The 15,048-nt window shown below is 39.6% G+C and overlaps 4 protein-coding genes across 4 annotated transcripts; 2 read left to right on the top strand and 2 right to left on the bottom strand.

The window, feature by feature from the left end:
* Positions 1-23: 23 nt before the first annotated feature.
* On the bottom strand, positions 24-3,210 carry lamtor5 (late endosomal/lysosomal adaptor, MAPK and MTOR activator 5). Its single transcript, XM_046395879.1, has 4 exons — positions 3,051-3,210; positions 2,902-2,963; positions 1,386-1,503; positions 24-485 (listed from the first exon to the last, which is right to left on the bottom strand). The coding sequence occupies exons 1-4, from the start codon at positions 3,083-3,085 to the stop codon at positions 425-427; spliced, it is 276 nt and encodes a 91-aa protein (XP_046251835.1). The 5' UTR covers positions 3,086-3,210; the 3' UTR covers positions 24-424.
* A 2,082-nt stretch (positions 3,211-5,292) lies between these two features.
* On the top strand, positions 5,293-7,497 carry prok1 (prokineticin 1). Its single transcript, XM_046395877.1, is given in 4 exon segments — positions 5,293-5,330; positions 5,332-5,473; positions 6,501-6,626; positions 7,021-7,497. Coding segments are annotated over 4 exon segments (426 nt in total). The 3' UTR covers positions 7,141-7,497.
* A 1,585-nt stretch (positions 7,498-9,082) lies between these two features.
* On the top strand, positions 9,083-12,463 carry LOC124063274 (pepsin A-like). Its single transcript, XM_046396741.1, has 9 exons — positions 9,083-9,187; positions 9,444-9,585; positions 9,819-9,936; positions 10,597-10,715; positions 10,820-11,016; positions 11,105-11,221; positions 11,318-11,462; positions 12,010-12,108; positions 12,206-12,463. Exons 1-9 carry the CDS (start codon positions 9,129-9,131, stop codon positions 12,341-12,343), a joined length of 1,134 nt encoding a protein of 377 aa, XP_046252697.1. The 5' UTR covers positions 9,083-9,128; the 3' UTR covers positions 12,344-12,463.
* A 140-nt stretch (positions 12,464-12,603) lies between these two features.
* Positions 12,604-14,942, bottom strand: LOC124063193. The gene is made up of 6 exons (XM_046396591.1): positions 14,743-14,942; positions 14,353-14,664; positions 13,993-14,119; positions 13,763-13,881; positions 13,602-13,648; positions 12,604-13,469 (listed from the first exon to the last, which is right to left on the bottom strand). The coding sequence occupies exons 1-6, from the start codon at positions 14,774-14,776 to the stop codon at positions 13,299-13,301; spliced, it is 810 nt and encodes a 269-aa protein (XP_046252547.1). The 5' UTR covers positions 14,777-14,942; the 3' UTR covers positions 12,604-13,298.
* Positions 14,943-15,048: the final 106 nt, after the last annotated feature.

Here is a 15,048-nt window from a genome sequence, read left to right as displayed (position 1 = left end):
AATGAATACTTAACGCAGAAGAGGGCAGCACAAAGTCAAGTTAAAGTTTATTAAAGCCTGTTATTCTGTGTATGACTGACTTGGATTTGAGAATATGGAGCAAAGCCACACACATAAAGCATTAAGATGCATAATTTGTACATGACATTAACAAGTCAGCATTAATGACAGATTGGTGTAGATTTGTTTTTGTATACACACACACACACAAAAAGGAAGGACACTCAGTGTATTAGAAAGTTTGCATTGTCCTAGTTTAAATATGGAATCTGAATATAAAGCAAACACAACAGACAGTGAAACTCCAGATTTCTCTTGCAAACTGAAACCCATCATCAAAGTTCATTGAGATTATGTGATCATGATGTGTGCTTACATGCACATTTCTTCACGGTAAAAACTCTGCAGTGAAGTCATGTTGTCTTCAGGATGCTATCTTGTGAACTGCTACTGTGATGGTCCCGTGACTCCTCACCAGAATGTTTCTAGAAAATAAATAAATAAACAAAATTAAAATACACGGAATGAGACATTCTCCTGATAAACAATAACCACAGAGACGAGACGAGATTAGACAAAATCTAAGAAACATGTTGTTCTGATGATATCTCTGTATGGCATGTGTTGACCTTTGACTGATTAATTATAACAACCTGTCTGTCATTCACATTCAATATTATGTATGTGATGCAATTTGACCAGTTATTGTATGTCTGATCAGTACTGCACTCCTTAACTAAATCCCCAAAATAAGAACCATTATGGCTGGCAACGTTAAGACCATAACAATCACTTTTAGTATCATCACTGAATCTCTTGTCATGGGCATGTGCCAAAAGAAAAAGCTGTTTCATAGACTTTCTCGACCGGCCACGAGCAAAGTTCTTTGTTCGTTGCAGAAATTTACTGTTTAAAGAGATATCTGAAGATATTGAGTGCTGGCCTTTAAATGCTAAATCAGAACAAACCCAAATTGAAATAACTTGACCTATTAGTCAGTTATGGATTGGATGGATGAATGGTTTGTCACATTTTGTCTTGCAATTTCATATCTGTCTCAGTTACCAGTTTGTTGATTTATACCTTGTTGGCAAATACTGTAGCTGTGGCCAGCTCATATTCTTTCATCCACAAGGTGGCAGCACAACCATGTAAATGAAGATCAACGCTTTTGCCAAAACATTGCACTCTGTCTGTGGTACAAATAGCGGCCCCTAAATCTTTGATTTTGGATCTCTTTCAACAGTTTGTCCTATATTTATTGTTCTCTCCAACTGTAAATCAAAACTACTACAGTCAGCCCTCTTAAATTCACTAAGATGATGAAAAAGCAGGAGATGCAAGTCAGACAAGCAAGAAAGACAAAAGGTTTGTTCAATGCTCACCCTGACTCGGACTCCAGGCACACAGTCGGAGTGTCTGTTGGGTCTCTCGTGAGAGCTGCAGCTTGTTTGGACAAAACTGACACAACGCCTCCGTGTTCATCAGACAGTGAGCCACGGCCTGTCTCATTGTGACATATGAGAGAGTGTTACTTACTGCAGAGGTAAAGAAACTGGCAAAAGAAGCTCTAATAAAACTTTCTACTCAGGCAACTGAAGTGCATCCATCCATCCATGTACAATAGACGGACGGACGGACGGACGGATGGATGCAACCTTGTTTTTTATTTCACATGACAACTGGATTGTATTTTCACCAGAGCCACAACATTTCAAACTTTTCATAGGTCTCAGTGGTCCTAAAAAGAACTAATAACAAATGAATATTTACTGTAAATTCAAATTCATGTTTCTAATTCTTGTGCATTTAGTTTACAGCGGCAGCTCCTCAGCTCCTCATTTCTCAGACACATTTAATAAGAACCGATGTTACCAATGAGATGTTATTGTTTTAATTATTCAGGGATTTACATTTTATTTTTCTTTACAGTTCCTACCTGCACGAACTAGTTGTATCGAGGCATGTTCTTACTCTGCCTTCATTTTCCTATTTCCAGTTTGAAATGTAAGTTCTGAAGGTGCTTACTGTGAACACTGAAACAAGGGAAGAGACTGCTGAAAACTTGCGTTTTTATGAGTTTATTTGGATATTTGACTTTTATTACTGGGTTGTCGGTCTCGATGAGAAACACAACTTTGATCATATTGTTATTTATGTCTTGGTTTAAGCAAGATGAAGGGACATTGGATTTTCTGCAGCTAATGATTATTTGCATTAATAAACATTCTGCCTGGTATTTTCTCTGTTTACATTGCTCTATAGAAAGTCAATAAACAGCAAAATATGGTCATCACAAGGAAGCTCCCAAAGCCAACTGTGATGCTTTGAAATGTCTTGTTTTGCTCAACGACAGCTCAAAACCCAAAATGATTTGTCTTATTATCATAGAAGGCTACAAAACCCAGAAAATATTCACATTTTGCAATCTGGATCAAGTTTTGCTATTTAAACTGGCTCTTTGGAGTGAGCTTTTCTTTTTTTTATTGCTGGACAAGTGAAGTGTTTTCTGCTCAGTAATAAAACGTGGCGATTGAACTTGATGTTTTGAGATTTGTGACAGTGTTGCAGAGAACGTGCTAAAAACAGTTTTAAAAAGTGTTGGCAAGAGCTGGAAGTTATTAAATACAGAAACACTGTTGTTTTAAAACAACAATAGCAGCATCATCAGACAGTTGTTTGAGACACTGACAAGTAAAAAGGCACATTTTCTGTGTGAAGCACTTGTTTGGTGCGATTTTATGAAAGCTTAACGACAATTTGTGAAAGTTTAACACTAAAGTACATGAGTACTTTACTGACCGATGCCCTCAGTACTCTGCTCTGTGTAAAATGCCGTTTCGGTGTGAAACATTTTAGTGAAAAATCTCAGCTAGAACAATTAACTCAATGTTTTCTTACAGCCCAAGTTGTGTCCTTGTTGATCCGTGCAAAGCACACCGACAACTGCTGGATTTTTCATGCTGTCAACAAAGACAAACACAGAGCAATCAGTCGCCTTTAACGTTCCAGCATTTAAAACAACAACGCAGAGTTTGACATGAACTTACGTATCATCGAGATGTTGCTCGAGGGTGGACTCCATAACTAATAATCACAAATAACTGCCAAATTCAAGCTGTGAGTAGCAGTTTTCTTGTTATGATCTTATACTTCCTCAAAGCTTCCGGGTGGCGTCAGCTGACTGTCACGTGTATGCAGGGTCCCCGTAAGGAACAAACTACACGAAACGCGGTAAGGTAATTGAAAGGTCAACCCAAAAAACGCGAATTTTCTATAACATTTAGATTTGTAGACTGAAAAATTTGCGTGTATGATAAAACGTTTCACAAAACCAACCATTTGTAAAATCAAAATTTTTGTTTTTGACACAAAGAAACAAGATCATCTCTGATAAACACTCATATAACATTTACCAACATAATGTGAACTTTACCAAAGCCCGTTCTTTATTGAACATAAAATATTGTATTAATATTAAGAGTATAAAGCAGGAACCTTGTGTCTTGCAGCCTTTTGTTGATGGATTTTGTTAATGTGTTTTCTTCAAAAGTTAGCTGGAGGCCACTGCCTGGGCTCACCTCCCTGTATGATTTCTGCTGGCTGTCCCAAGATGGTGAGGCTTCAGTGCTCCTGCTGACAGGGCAGAAATGGGTGAATGTAATTATGTAGCCTCTGCATTGGAGGAATCCATCAACTGTGCAGCAACAGGGTAATGTCCTGCTGACTAACCCATGGGGCACACACTCTCTCTCTCCTCCTCTAATTCAGTCTTTTCCTCCCCTCTTTGCTCACTCGTATTTCTCGTCCTGCAGTTTAAATCAGAGTCCGGACGCTTCTGCTGACAATCCGCTGCCCATCACTGTCAGAGTGAGCACGTAGGCAAACAAGTGCAAGTTTATGCATGCAGAATAATTTATAAGAACCACATTTACTGCCCCCCCCCAACACACTCACACTCACAGATGGTCGTCACACACACACACACACACACACACGGTCGATTTTATATCACTTTTGGGGACACAGACCTATATTAATGTCACGGAGATTTAGTCTAACCATAATCATAACCATAACCGCTACTTGTCGAACTGTAAACCTTACTCTAACCTTAACCTGAACCGAATTTTACCCTTAAACCAAGTCTTCACTATAAAAATTAATGATTTACCTTATGGGGATTTATTTTTTTAAGTCCCCACAGTGTAACTATGTAAATATATTTATGTCCTTACAATGTGAATAATGCACACACACAAGGAATCTTTGATCTTGTATGAAGGGAGGTCGGCATAAAGAGTAGATCTTATCATTTCCTACATGGTCACTTTACAACAGTAAATCTCTGGATGAACCCAACCCAAAATAGAAATGCAATGTCTCTGTGTCATCTTCCTGCCACATATATATAATGGATAATATAATTCCCTTCTATTTACATAAAATTCATATTCTATTGTTCTTTAAGTGACACTAAAAGCTTTTAAAGCAGTATCAGTGAGGTGTAGAGAGGAATCTCTCCAAATTTTATCAGGCTTCCAGCGTTGTAATTGAAGTGTTCTTAAATAAATGCAGTCAATGAATTAATGAGACATACATCAAACAAATATTTGAGATCATGCTGATCACATGGATTACAAACTAGTTTGTGTGGCAAATTTGCAAATTTTTTAGCTCTGAAGATCTTATTCTCTCAGTGTTAATTGGTGATGTGCTAAAGTTGATGGCAGCTGTCACAGTACATGGCGTCATGGCACACATATCCCATAATGAAATAAGGAATATTTCTTTCCAGCCTATAAATGCTTTGCATGCGCTCCTTCCAGGAGCCAGTGGTAATATCCGTAAACTCATTATATGAATTTGATGTTGATTCGTCTTGTCCTGGTTGCTTCAGACTGATAAATAAAATCATGGCACCTGTGCCCTTTTTCTTTCATGGAGGTGTCAGATTCATTTTAGTTTATATGAATGTCATTAACTGTTGAGCAGTTTTCCATACTTTTTGTGTTAGCTTGAACCCCTTGAGTCATGGAAACTCTGTCAGCCTTGAACAGATGTTTGGTTAGATCTGTGGGTGGAGGGGACTACTGTAAACCTCCATCAGCCATCATCCAGATGAGAAAAATGACGAAGCTTCTGAGGAGACAGGCAGAGAGGGCGTAGGGAGATCTCAGACATGTGGAGGGAGGGAAGGAGAGAGGGAGGGAGTGTTGAATGGGGGTCGGAGGTAGATAAAAAGAGGGAGAGAGTGTGGCTCCCCCCCTCTTAGGAGCTTTGGGAACCTTCATGACTGACTGGAGAGTCGAGGATCCAGTGTCAAGTGTGGGAGAGTGTTAACAGCTGTTGTCCAGTGTTGAGGGTGTTGAGAGAGTCCAGTTCTTCTATGGCTGTCATGGGCTTCAGGGTGGTGCTGCTATCCTTCCTCCTGTTGTCTCTGAGCTGGACCAGAGGAGCTGTCATCACAGGGGTGAGAGAGAGGTTTCTGGCTCTGCTGCACACTGTTGAGTCATTTTCTGTTCTGTTGTTATGTCAGTTTATTAGATTTATATGTTTGTAGGATTTGCCAATGACAATATATTAAACATTATTCTTCTATTTTGAGTAATCTAAAATAAAAATAAATAAGATTTTACATAGTTGCTATCTTCTCTTTCTGTGATTCTGTCTTGAGATACTGTGTATGTGATTTTGTGCAACTGCATGACTGCCGCTGATGGTTTTCAGGATAATTTATTGTATTATTTTGTTTTGAGTACTCAGTGAATCAGTTAGCTTATTTTTGTCAAACAAATAATCCACAACCCCCAGATACTGAATTTATAGCCATAAAAATCAGAAAAGGGCAGCAAAACCTCATGAGAGCCAGCAAATGTTTTGCTTGCTAAATTACTTAAACAATTAACTATAATAAATAATTAAATATAGGAAAACTGGCAGTTTATTTATTTATTTTGATGAATCAATTGACCAATTGATTTTTTTGACAGAATATCTGTCCATGTATTGTGCTGTACCTGTAGCTGAACCTCTGTTTTTGTTTTTTTGTTTGTTTGTTTTTAATACCACCCCCTTGACATTTGATTTTGGTTTGATTTTTTTCTTTTTCAAAATACAAATATTCCAAAAAATATATACACTGAAAAATCAAAAATACATATACTTTATATGTGCAGACATTACAGTTTACTTTTATGGATAATTTTTTTTTTTACAATTTGATTACAGATGACTGACAGAAGACCACATCCTCCTCTGCTTTGTCCACTGGAAAAACCAGAGGAAATTATGTCAGTCGTCTGATTGATATTCATTTGTAAATGGATTAGGGAGATGACAGGCAATGGATAAAATGGCTTTCACTGTACGAACATGAGAGGGCATCTGTATTAGCATAAATAAAAATAAAACTGATTCACTGGCATCAAAAGAACTCACCTCATCTGACCGTCTGCCTCTTTTATTCTTCCCTGTCTGTCTCTCTGTCTTCCCTGCAGGCCTGTGAGAGAGACATGCAGTGTGGATTTGGTCTTTGCTGTGCTGTCAGTTTATGGCTGAGGGGTCTGAGGATGTGTGTCCCGAGAGGTGTGGAAGGCGATGAATGCCACCCCTTTAGCCACAAGGTGGGGAATAAATGTGATGTCACTAATCTTCCCGCAATACACTCCCTGTTACACACACACACACACAATCATGCTGTCTTGCTCTCTCGCCCGCACTTACTTTCTACGTTAGTGGACTTTAAGATGATATCAGTGCTGGCAGGTTGGCTGAAGTTTTAGAAAAGCTGCTGATAACTGCAGAAGCTATTGATCTTCTCCACAGCGAGCAGGGCAATCAGAGCCATACTTCACCTTGATCATCATTGGAAAGAATTAGTTCTGCTAACATCACATCCGTCTCTGAAATCAGACTTTTAATGACCAGCTTTTTAAGACCTGCAGCTCCCCTTGTCAGCTGATGTGGGATTTAAACTGTCAGATTATCCCACTTCTTCTTCCTTTTTCCCATTTTCAGGTGCCCTATCTAGGCAAAAGGCAACATCACACCTGTCCCTGTCTCCCCCACTTGGTGTGCACCAGGTACGATGATAACAAGTATAGATGTACTGACGACTTCAAAAACATGGACTTTTAAAAGATGCCCAAACATACACAAAAAGAAGCTGTATGCTGTAACAGAAACAGCATTTCAGAGTGAGGAGCAGGCTTTGGATCAGAAACACATATTTAATCTCCGGTGACACTATTCTTCATCTGTGTACTCTATGCACTGTAATACATAGTTTGGATTGCATTAATCCACTCAACAAAGACAGAAATAAAAGTAACCTGTTAACAGCAGCCACAGTAGACATGAGACACCTTTCACTGTAATAAACACAAAGAGGTCATTTGTGAAGAGTTGAAACATTTGCTGTTTGCTTATTTTCTGTTAATTTATCAAGAGAAATGGTAACATATTATTGTCAATAAAAGTATGATAACCTTTTCATTGGATACATGTGCTGTGTTGTTTCTTTTCCATGTACTTTTGATGTTGTTTGATCAAACATAATGTGTGTTATTAAGAGGTGAAAGTGAAGGTTATAATCAGTCTCCTTTACCGCCGTGAGGAGACTCTTGTGTAACTGAAGTGATGGCCTGACATGTGCCAAACATTTGACTACTGCACGTGTCAGCTGAAGGGCAATTTCACCAGGACGTCTCCACCCGACGATTTAGGGGTTTGTTATGTTTCTGGCAGTTTTTCACTCACTGACATTAGGTCCTTGACAAGTGCTAACAGTTCAGCAGGTAAGGATAAAAACACAGTGATATTATGACAAATTCTAATTTCACAATAAACCACCACAGAGATTGTGAGCTGTGATTTATTCATTGCTTTGATGGCAACGTATGTACAGTTTTGAGGTATGTGAGGTACATTACTTGAAAGCGTAGTTACTAGTTACTTTGCAGATCAAGTTATGACAGTTACAACCATCATGAGCTCATAAAATACTTTGGCCCTGTAACAGCTTCCTGCAATGTTGGATGAAAAGGCGTGGCTCGCAGTCTCTGTTCCAGTTCATCCCAAAGGTGCTTGATAGGGTTGGCGCCAGGGTTTTTTGTGGGTCAGTCAAGTTCTTCCACACCAAACTCATCCAACTATGTCTTTATGGACTTTGCTTTGTGCACTGGGGCACTATACACACACTATACACTATATAGTGCACTTTGCAGATCAAGTTATGATATAAAAAACATAACGATGAACCGATAAAATATAATGGTTTGTTAACAATTAATCCTACAGATGAATCTTCCTGTCAAAATTAGTATGACCTCAGCCAGCTGCTAACATATGAACTACATAACTGAGAATATTATTCAATATTATATATATTATACATGTATAACATATTATTCACTTAATTCAGATTTTGAATGCATGATATTTACTTGTAATGTATTTTTTTACATTGTTTTACTTTTTGTGAAAAAACTTGCAATGCTTTCAGCTTGCCAATCATAGTACACAGTATGTACAAAGCACTTTGATATTCTTCACTTAAACATGAAGTCATTGCTATTTGTTTTGTGTAGTACTGTTCTCAGATAACCTCACCCACTTAACTTCAGTTCACACCCTTGGAAAAACTCATGGAAACTTCCATATCAACATCAGTCTGAGGCTGTACATTCACATGATCTGTTAATATATATCATCTGTTGATAAAAGTCAAAGAAATCTTTTTGTTTTTCACAAATTAAGTTTAAATAAAGCAAATTAACAATGCTGACATAAACATTAGCACTCTCACACTACTTTTCTCTCGTGTGATTTCTCTTCAGCACAGCGAAATTCAAATGAGTATGTTTTGTTTTACAGTAAATTGTTGCTCAAAAATATTTTAGAATTCTGATAAAGGTTTTCATTGTTCAGTTGTTCAATGTAATATTTGCTCCTGTAGATAAGACGCAATTTATCACCATATTGCATGTTTCTTATCTCCAGCTGATGCATGATATCAAGTAATGTGGAAGGGCATTTTGATGACACAACCTTGATACGTTGTATATAAGGTGTGGACTCTGCTGCTGAAACGTCACTCTTCTGAGTCCAGCAACGAAGCAACCAACATGATGAAGTGGCTTGTTGTTCTTTCAGCCCTCGTGGCTTTCTCCGAGTGCTTCCACAGGTAAGTTTGTCACGGCTGACTGAAAAGCAAACTGTCCTTTAATTTCTATGACTTTTTACACCTCAGTAGGCCGAATAGTCGAAAGATAGTCACTCAGTCTAATATTCCTGAGGGAAAATTGAATGGTCATCACGCTTTGAGCTATCACACCTTTCAAACTTTGATCACAAACCTCGTACTTGTCTCTGACTATGAAATGCTAAACACCTGTGCATTTTGCTGATTCTTCATTCACTCTATGTGTTTCTGTGTGTAGGATTCCCCTGATCAAGGGAAAGACTGCCAGGCAAGCCCTGAAGGAGAAAGGATTATGGGAGAAGTACAGGAAGATGTATCCATACAACCCACTGGCCAAGTTCATCCAGACCGGAACCGAGTCCATGACCAACGATGCTGACGTGAGTCCAGACTGGGGACGACTTAAACTTGGTTCATCTCATTGTTTGTCCTGAGTCGCCTTTGGTTGAAGGACATAATATACAGAGTTGTGTCTCAATGAGCGAATAACAGGTGTTTAATATTAGGTGACAAGCAAGACGTACTTAAACGTACTTCTGTTGCTGTTGCGCATAAGACACAAACAAATTTTGTGCTTTGAATCAATACATATGTCTTCTCACGCCCCATCTAGTTATCCTACTATGGTGTGATCTCCATTGGTACCCCACCTCAGTCCTTCACCGTCATCTTTGACAGTGGGTCCTCCAACCTGTGGGTCCCTTCAGTCTACTGCACCAGCGAGGCCTGCCGTGAGTATCGCTGAGACTGCGACCCAAGCTGTTACTCAGTCAGTTGACTCTCAGGATCAACAAGCTTTTATTTGGATAGTGTTTTACACCGTGGTGGAAAATAAAGTAAAGTAAACTATATTTACTCAAGGACTTCATATCAGTACAATTTTGAAATACTTGTATTTAAAACGAATATCTATTTTATGCTACTTTCTTCTTCTTTTTACTTTTTTGTAACTGGTGCAGATTAATATTTTACATACAGAATCTACATGCATGAAATTATTTTTATGGAATATAATGCATAGATTGTTATAAATGACATAACCTACTACTAACTGAAGTAGTAACCATTTTAAAACATAATAATACTTCAGTATTATATTACTTCTGCCTTTGAAGTTCATTTTGCTGTCCTCACTGCATTTTGTGTATGTGATTCTATGGGTAAAACTCTGACTTCAGAAATTTAACTTGGAGTGCAGTATTTTTAATTTGCTGTATATGGTAGAAGACTCTTCTTTCACAACTAATTACTTTAATAGTGTGCTACACTATGATAGGTAATAAGGTATAAACAGTAGTACAATGTTCAGTGCAGAAGGACCAGAGATGGTTGAAGTTTTTTGACATATTTCTGAAAAGCATGATGCATGAAAATGCGCCTTTCATTTGTAGAGAACCACAAAAAGTTCAACCCTCAGCTGTCCTCCACCTTTAAATGGGGCGGCGAGTCTCTGTCCATCCAGTACGGCACTGGCAGCATGACTGGATATCTGGGCAGTGACACTGTTGAGGTAACTAAAACCCCTGGAACAAAATGCATAGTCTATTTACACTTCAAACAGGCATATCTCCACGGTCTGTTGAACTGTGACTAACAGCTGTCTTGTGTGTCCAGGTGGGTGGCATCTCTGTGGCCAGCCAGGTGTTTGGACTTAGCGAGACAGAGGCTACTTTCATGGCTTCAATGGCTGCTGATGGCATCCTGGGTCTGGCCTTTCAGTCCATTGCCTCTGATGATGTTGTGCCAGTCTTCATCAACATGATCAAGCAGGGACTGGTGGCCCACCCCTACTTCTCCGTCTACCTGAGCGGGTACTGAAACAGGATGGAACACTGTTGGTTGAGAGCATGTGTGCCATTTGATATCAAATTTACATACAATTGTTTTTCATTCTTATAGCGACAGTGAGGCTGGCAGCGAGGTGATCTTCGGGGGTATTGACAGCACCCACTACACTGGAGAAATCACCTGGATCCCTCTGTCCTCTGCCACCTATTATCAAATCAACATGGACAGGTACAAAGAACTAACTAACTAACCAACCACAAAACATAAGTTTCACAAAGTTCACTAGTTTGACTGTAATCCACCTTCTGCTGTTCCAACTCATAGTGTTACCATCAATGGACAGACTGTGGCCTGCTCTGGTGGCTGCCAGGCCATCATTGACACTGGCACCTCCTTGATCGTTGGCCCAAGCACTGAAATCGACAACATAAATTCCTGGGTTGGAGCCACAACAAATGAATATGGAGATGTGAGTCATACCATTTTCCATACCGTTTCCTGAACCCAGACAGAACACATAAACAGACATTTAATGCTCTGACGTCAAAACTTTCAAATAAAAATAAGGATTTTGATACTTGCTTTAGGGTGGTAGGGTGGTGCAGTGGTTAGCACTGTTGCCTCACAACAAGAGTTTCAGGTTCGAATCCCAGCCTGGACCCTTCTGTGTGGAGTTTGCATGTTCTCCCTGTGCTTGTGTTGGTTTTGTCCGGGTACTCCGGCTTTCTCCCACAATCCCACAAACATGCTTGTTAGGTTAGGTTAATTGGTCACTCTACATTGCCCCTAGGTGTGTGTAAGCCCTACAATTGACTGGTGACCAGTCCAGTGTGAACCTCGCCTCTCGCTCATAGTCAGCTGGGATAGACTCCAGCCCCCCCACAACCCTAATGGATACGCAGAATAGAAGGTGGATGGACGGATACTTGCTTTAGTTGTAAACCTTTAAAACACCAAGAAATGCAATTTACTCTGCCACATGTTATTAAACTCTGCGTGTGATGTTCCTCTTATAGGCTATAGTGAACTGCCAGAACATCCAGAACATGCCTGAAGTCACCTTCACTCTCAATGGACATGCCTTCACTGTCCCTGCATCTGCCTATGTCTCTCAGGTCAGTTAGACTCCTGCCAACCACTGCAAAAGAAAAGCTTTCAACACCATAATGAAGAACTGTGAGAATTAATCTGTTCTCTCTTCTCTCTCAACAGAGCTCTTCTGGTTGCAGCACTGGCTTTGGCCAGGGTGGCACTCAACAGCTTTGGATCCTGGGAGATGTCTTCATCAGGGAGTACTACACCGTCTTTAATCCTCATACTAAATACGTTGGTCTGGCCAAGTCTGTGTAATCAAATAAGACACCTGATGGATAATCTGTAAGTGTGTATTTTCCTGTAGGGGCTTGTCTGATTACATGTGAGTGTGTTGTAGCTGACTTTGCATTAAATAAAAGAGCAAAATAAAAAACAAAAAAAAAAAAACCCTCATTATGTGTTTTTTTTTTTTTTTTTTTTTTTGAGAACATATTTCAGTATAGCAAAAACATCTTCAGAAACATCTTTAGTGGCCTTGGTTTTGTGCTACACTGCAGGGCTGAAATGTCACAGGAATGAGAATATGTCCAGGCTGTTCATTCATTTGCTCTTTAAAGAAACTTGACCTTTTATAGAGGATACAAAAAGGATCACTGGCAGCTTTTTGGGTAAAGGAAGAGCTGGTCAAGAATAGAATATCGAGCGACTCTCAGAATAGCAGAATCAGTTGTCCTCTGAGGCTGTAATCGAGAAGAAACTGATAAGAACAGCATCAGTATAACAAAAGATAACCTGATGACATGATCCGACAACCATGCTGCTATCTCAACCTGTGAATAGGACAGCAGTGCTCAGAGAAAACCACATAGAAACAAATGTTTGGTCTTTATTTCACCAGATTATTGGCTTTATCAACACAGTGTTCATTTCTTTAATGCCATTATCATTAAATTCTTATGTCATTTATCCTGATTGCAAACAACATGTTATATACTCTTAAAGGGGGTAGCTCGGTGATTTAATATTGCACTTCCATAAAACTATCGATCCACAACAGACAAAAGAATAGCTAAAATCAGCAGAGGCCAACATATCATGAATTACAGTCTCTAATGTTTGTAAAGCCCCAAATATGCTCCGTCATTTCAGTGTCAACCAAGACCTTCCCTTCCAGGTAAATGTCTTTCAGACTCCACTCCATGCTTGAACTTCCGTTTTTTTTCCCTTACAAAGAAGATCTGTCCTATTGAAGTCCGACTTTCACATGGATTCACTGGTGGACTGCCAGAGTGGAGTACTCCACCATCCCATCATTGTTGGCGCTCCAGATGGAGTCAGGGGCTCTCACTTGTGTTTTGTGTGTTCTCAGGTTTGCACACACTTCTGTCGGCCTCTGGTGAGCTCTGAAGTCTACGGTTGTGTAGATGATGCCACTCGTGTCCTGGGGGGGGGGGGACAAACTTTGTCAAGAGACGTTTTTGTAGAGGAAGTCTGAAGCACAAAAACTCAATCTGCTTTTAAAAACAAGTGACGATGAATCACAGAGGCGACATGTTCCCTGTTTAGCACTCACCGGAGCCTCTTGTTTCAGTGACTCACATGGAGTTTCTCCATATCTGTCTACAAAGAGAAACAAAATCACTTCGGTTTGATGTACCCATTTCAAAGAAAATGCACAGCATTTTATTTTCCGGAAACACTGGTAGATATCATCAATTTAAGAAAACTGCTTACCCGAATCTTTGCGTTTTCCCTTGACTCCACAGCAAGCCACACCAATAACTGAAGTGATTAAAATCATCCCTGTGATGGACACAATGACAGCTACAGGCAGGCTGAAACTCCAGGGAATTCTGGAAATAAAGAAAATATGCCACGTCCAGATTAACCATTATTGTTCTTCTGGCTCACGGCACTATGCGGCCAGTGAACAACAGAAGACAAGCTATCTGCAGGGTGACTACCTGGGACTGTCACTGTGGTCCTGTGCCAAAACAGCCCGAGTGGAGCCTGGGAGTGTTGTGGAGGTGTTGGGGGCTTTGATGGTTGTTGTCAGTGAAGGCTGAGACTGGCTATGGTGAACTGAAACCTCTGTAAAATGCAAGAATATCAAAGAAGCTTCCAGCGTTTCTGGCTATAATTAACCTCTACATTTGTTCCCCAAATTTATCAGGAAACAGATGACCTAAACTATTACCAACTACCCTAAAATATTATTTTGCAAGTAAACATTTATCTTATGAAGCTGTAATAATGCAGTTTTGTCCAAGCATTTTTGTGCACATTTAAAACATCACATCAATGAAGATTAGAAAACTGCTTACCAGACACCTCGACATAGTAATCACTGTAGACGCGGTTTTGGGTTCCCAGTACGATACATCTGTAATAACCTCCATCCGCAAGCTGCACGTTTGATATTTTAAATTCTATCCAGCCATCATTTTTAGTTATTGTAACTCTTCCTTTTAGCAAATCACAGGTATATCCTGTACTGTCCAGCAGCTTGTAACATCCTCCAGGATAGAGTTTACAGCAGGACTTGTAGTAACTATTGTAAAACGAGGGAAAGGTGAGCCTCAGCACAATGTGTTCAAACTTCTCAATCCTCTGCTGCCCTTTCAGATGAGGGATATCTGGAAAGCAAACATTTTGGGATTAAAAGGCACAGGAAACAGAAAATGATCCAATTTGGCTTTTTTTCTCCACCATACCTAATAAAAGAATCAAGACGAATGAAATCTTCATCTTCAGTGTAACGCTCACTGCTCACTCAGCACTTTTTTGACAGTTTTCCACTCTTTCTAGAGGATCAGAGGCCCCTCCCCACTGAAGAAAAGAGGAAGTTCATGAGCTGGAGGAACAGATGGATGTGCCTCCCTTGAGGGAGTCAGTTGTTTGACTGTAGCACACATCCGATCAGACCTAAAAGCAGCTCACTGGAGCCACTCAAGGAAAACAGTTTTATTTTTGATTTATTTACACAATGTACAAACAGTTTCTCAGCTGAGGGGAATCAG

The sequence above is a fragment of the Scatophagus argus genome, chromosome 8 (assembly GCF_020382885.2).
Source record: "Scatophagus argus isolate fScaArg1 chromosome 8, fScaArg1.pri, whole genome shotgun sequence".
Taxonomy (NCBI): Eukaryota; Metazoa; Chordata; class Actinopteri; family Scatophagidae; genus Scatophagus; species Scatophagus argus.
The sequence above is the reverse complement of the archived record's forward strand: the minus strand, read 5'-3'. Positions and strand labels throughout refer to the sequence as shown.

Coding starts and splice junctions, on each gene's coding strand:
- lamtor5 (XM_046395879.1), bottom strand. CDS start 3,085: ATGGAGTCCACCCTCGAGCAACATCTCGATGATAC. Junction 2,964..3,050: donor GAGCAACATCTCGATGATAC/GTAAGTTCATGT, acceptor CTTTGTTGACAG/CATGAAAAATCCAGCAGTTG. Junction 486..1,385: donor TGCCTGGAGTCCGAGTCAGG/GTGAGCATTGAA, acceptor TTTATTTTCTAG/AAACATTCTGGTGAGGAGTC.
- LOC124063274 (XM_046396741.1), top strand. CDS start 9,129: ATGATGAAGTGGCTTGTTGTTCTTTCAGCCCTCGTGGCTTTCTCCGAG. Junction 9,586..9,818: donor CCATGACCAACGATGCTGAC/GTGAGTCCAGAC, acceptor CGCCCCATCTAG/TTATCCTACTATGGTGTGAT. Junction 11,222..11,317: donor TATCAAATCAACATGGACAG/GTACAAAGAACT, acceptor TCCAACTCATAG/TGTTACCATCAATGGACAGA.
- LOC124063193 (XM_046396591.1), bottom strand. CDS start 14,776: ATGAAGATTTCATTCGTCTTGATTCTTTTATTAG. Junction 13,649..13,762: donor GGGAAAACGCAAAGATTCGG/GTAAGCAGTTTT, acceptor TTCTCTTTGTAG/ACAGATATGGAGAAACTCCA. Junction 13,470..13,601: donor CACTGAAACAAGAGGCTCCG/GTGAGTGCTAAA, acceptor CCCCCCCCCCAG/GACACGAGTGGCATCATCTA.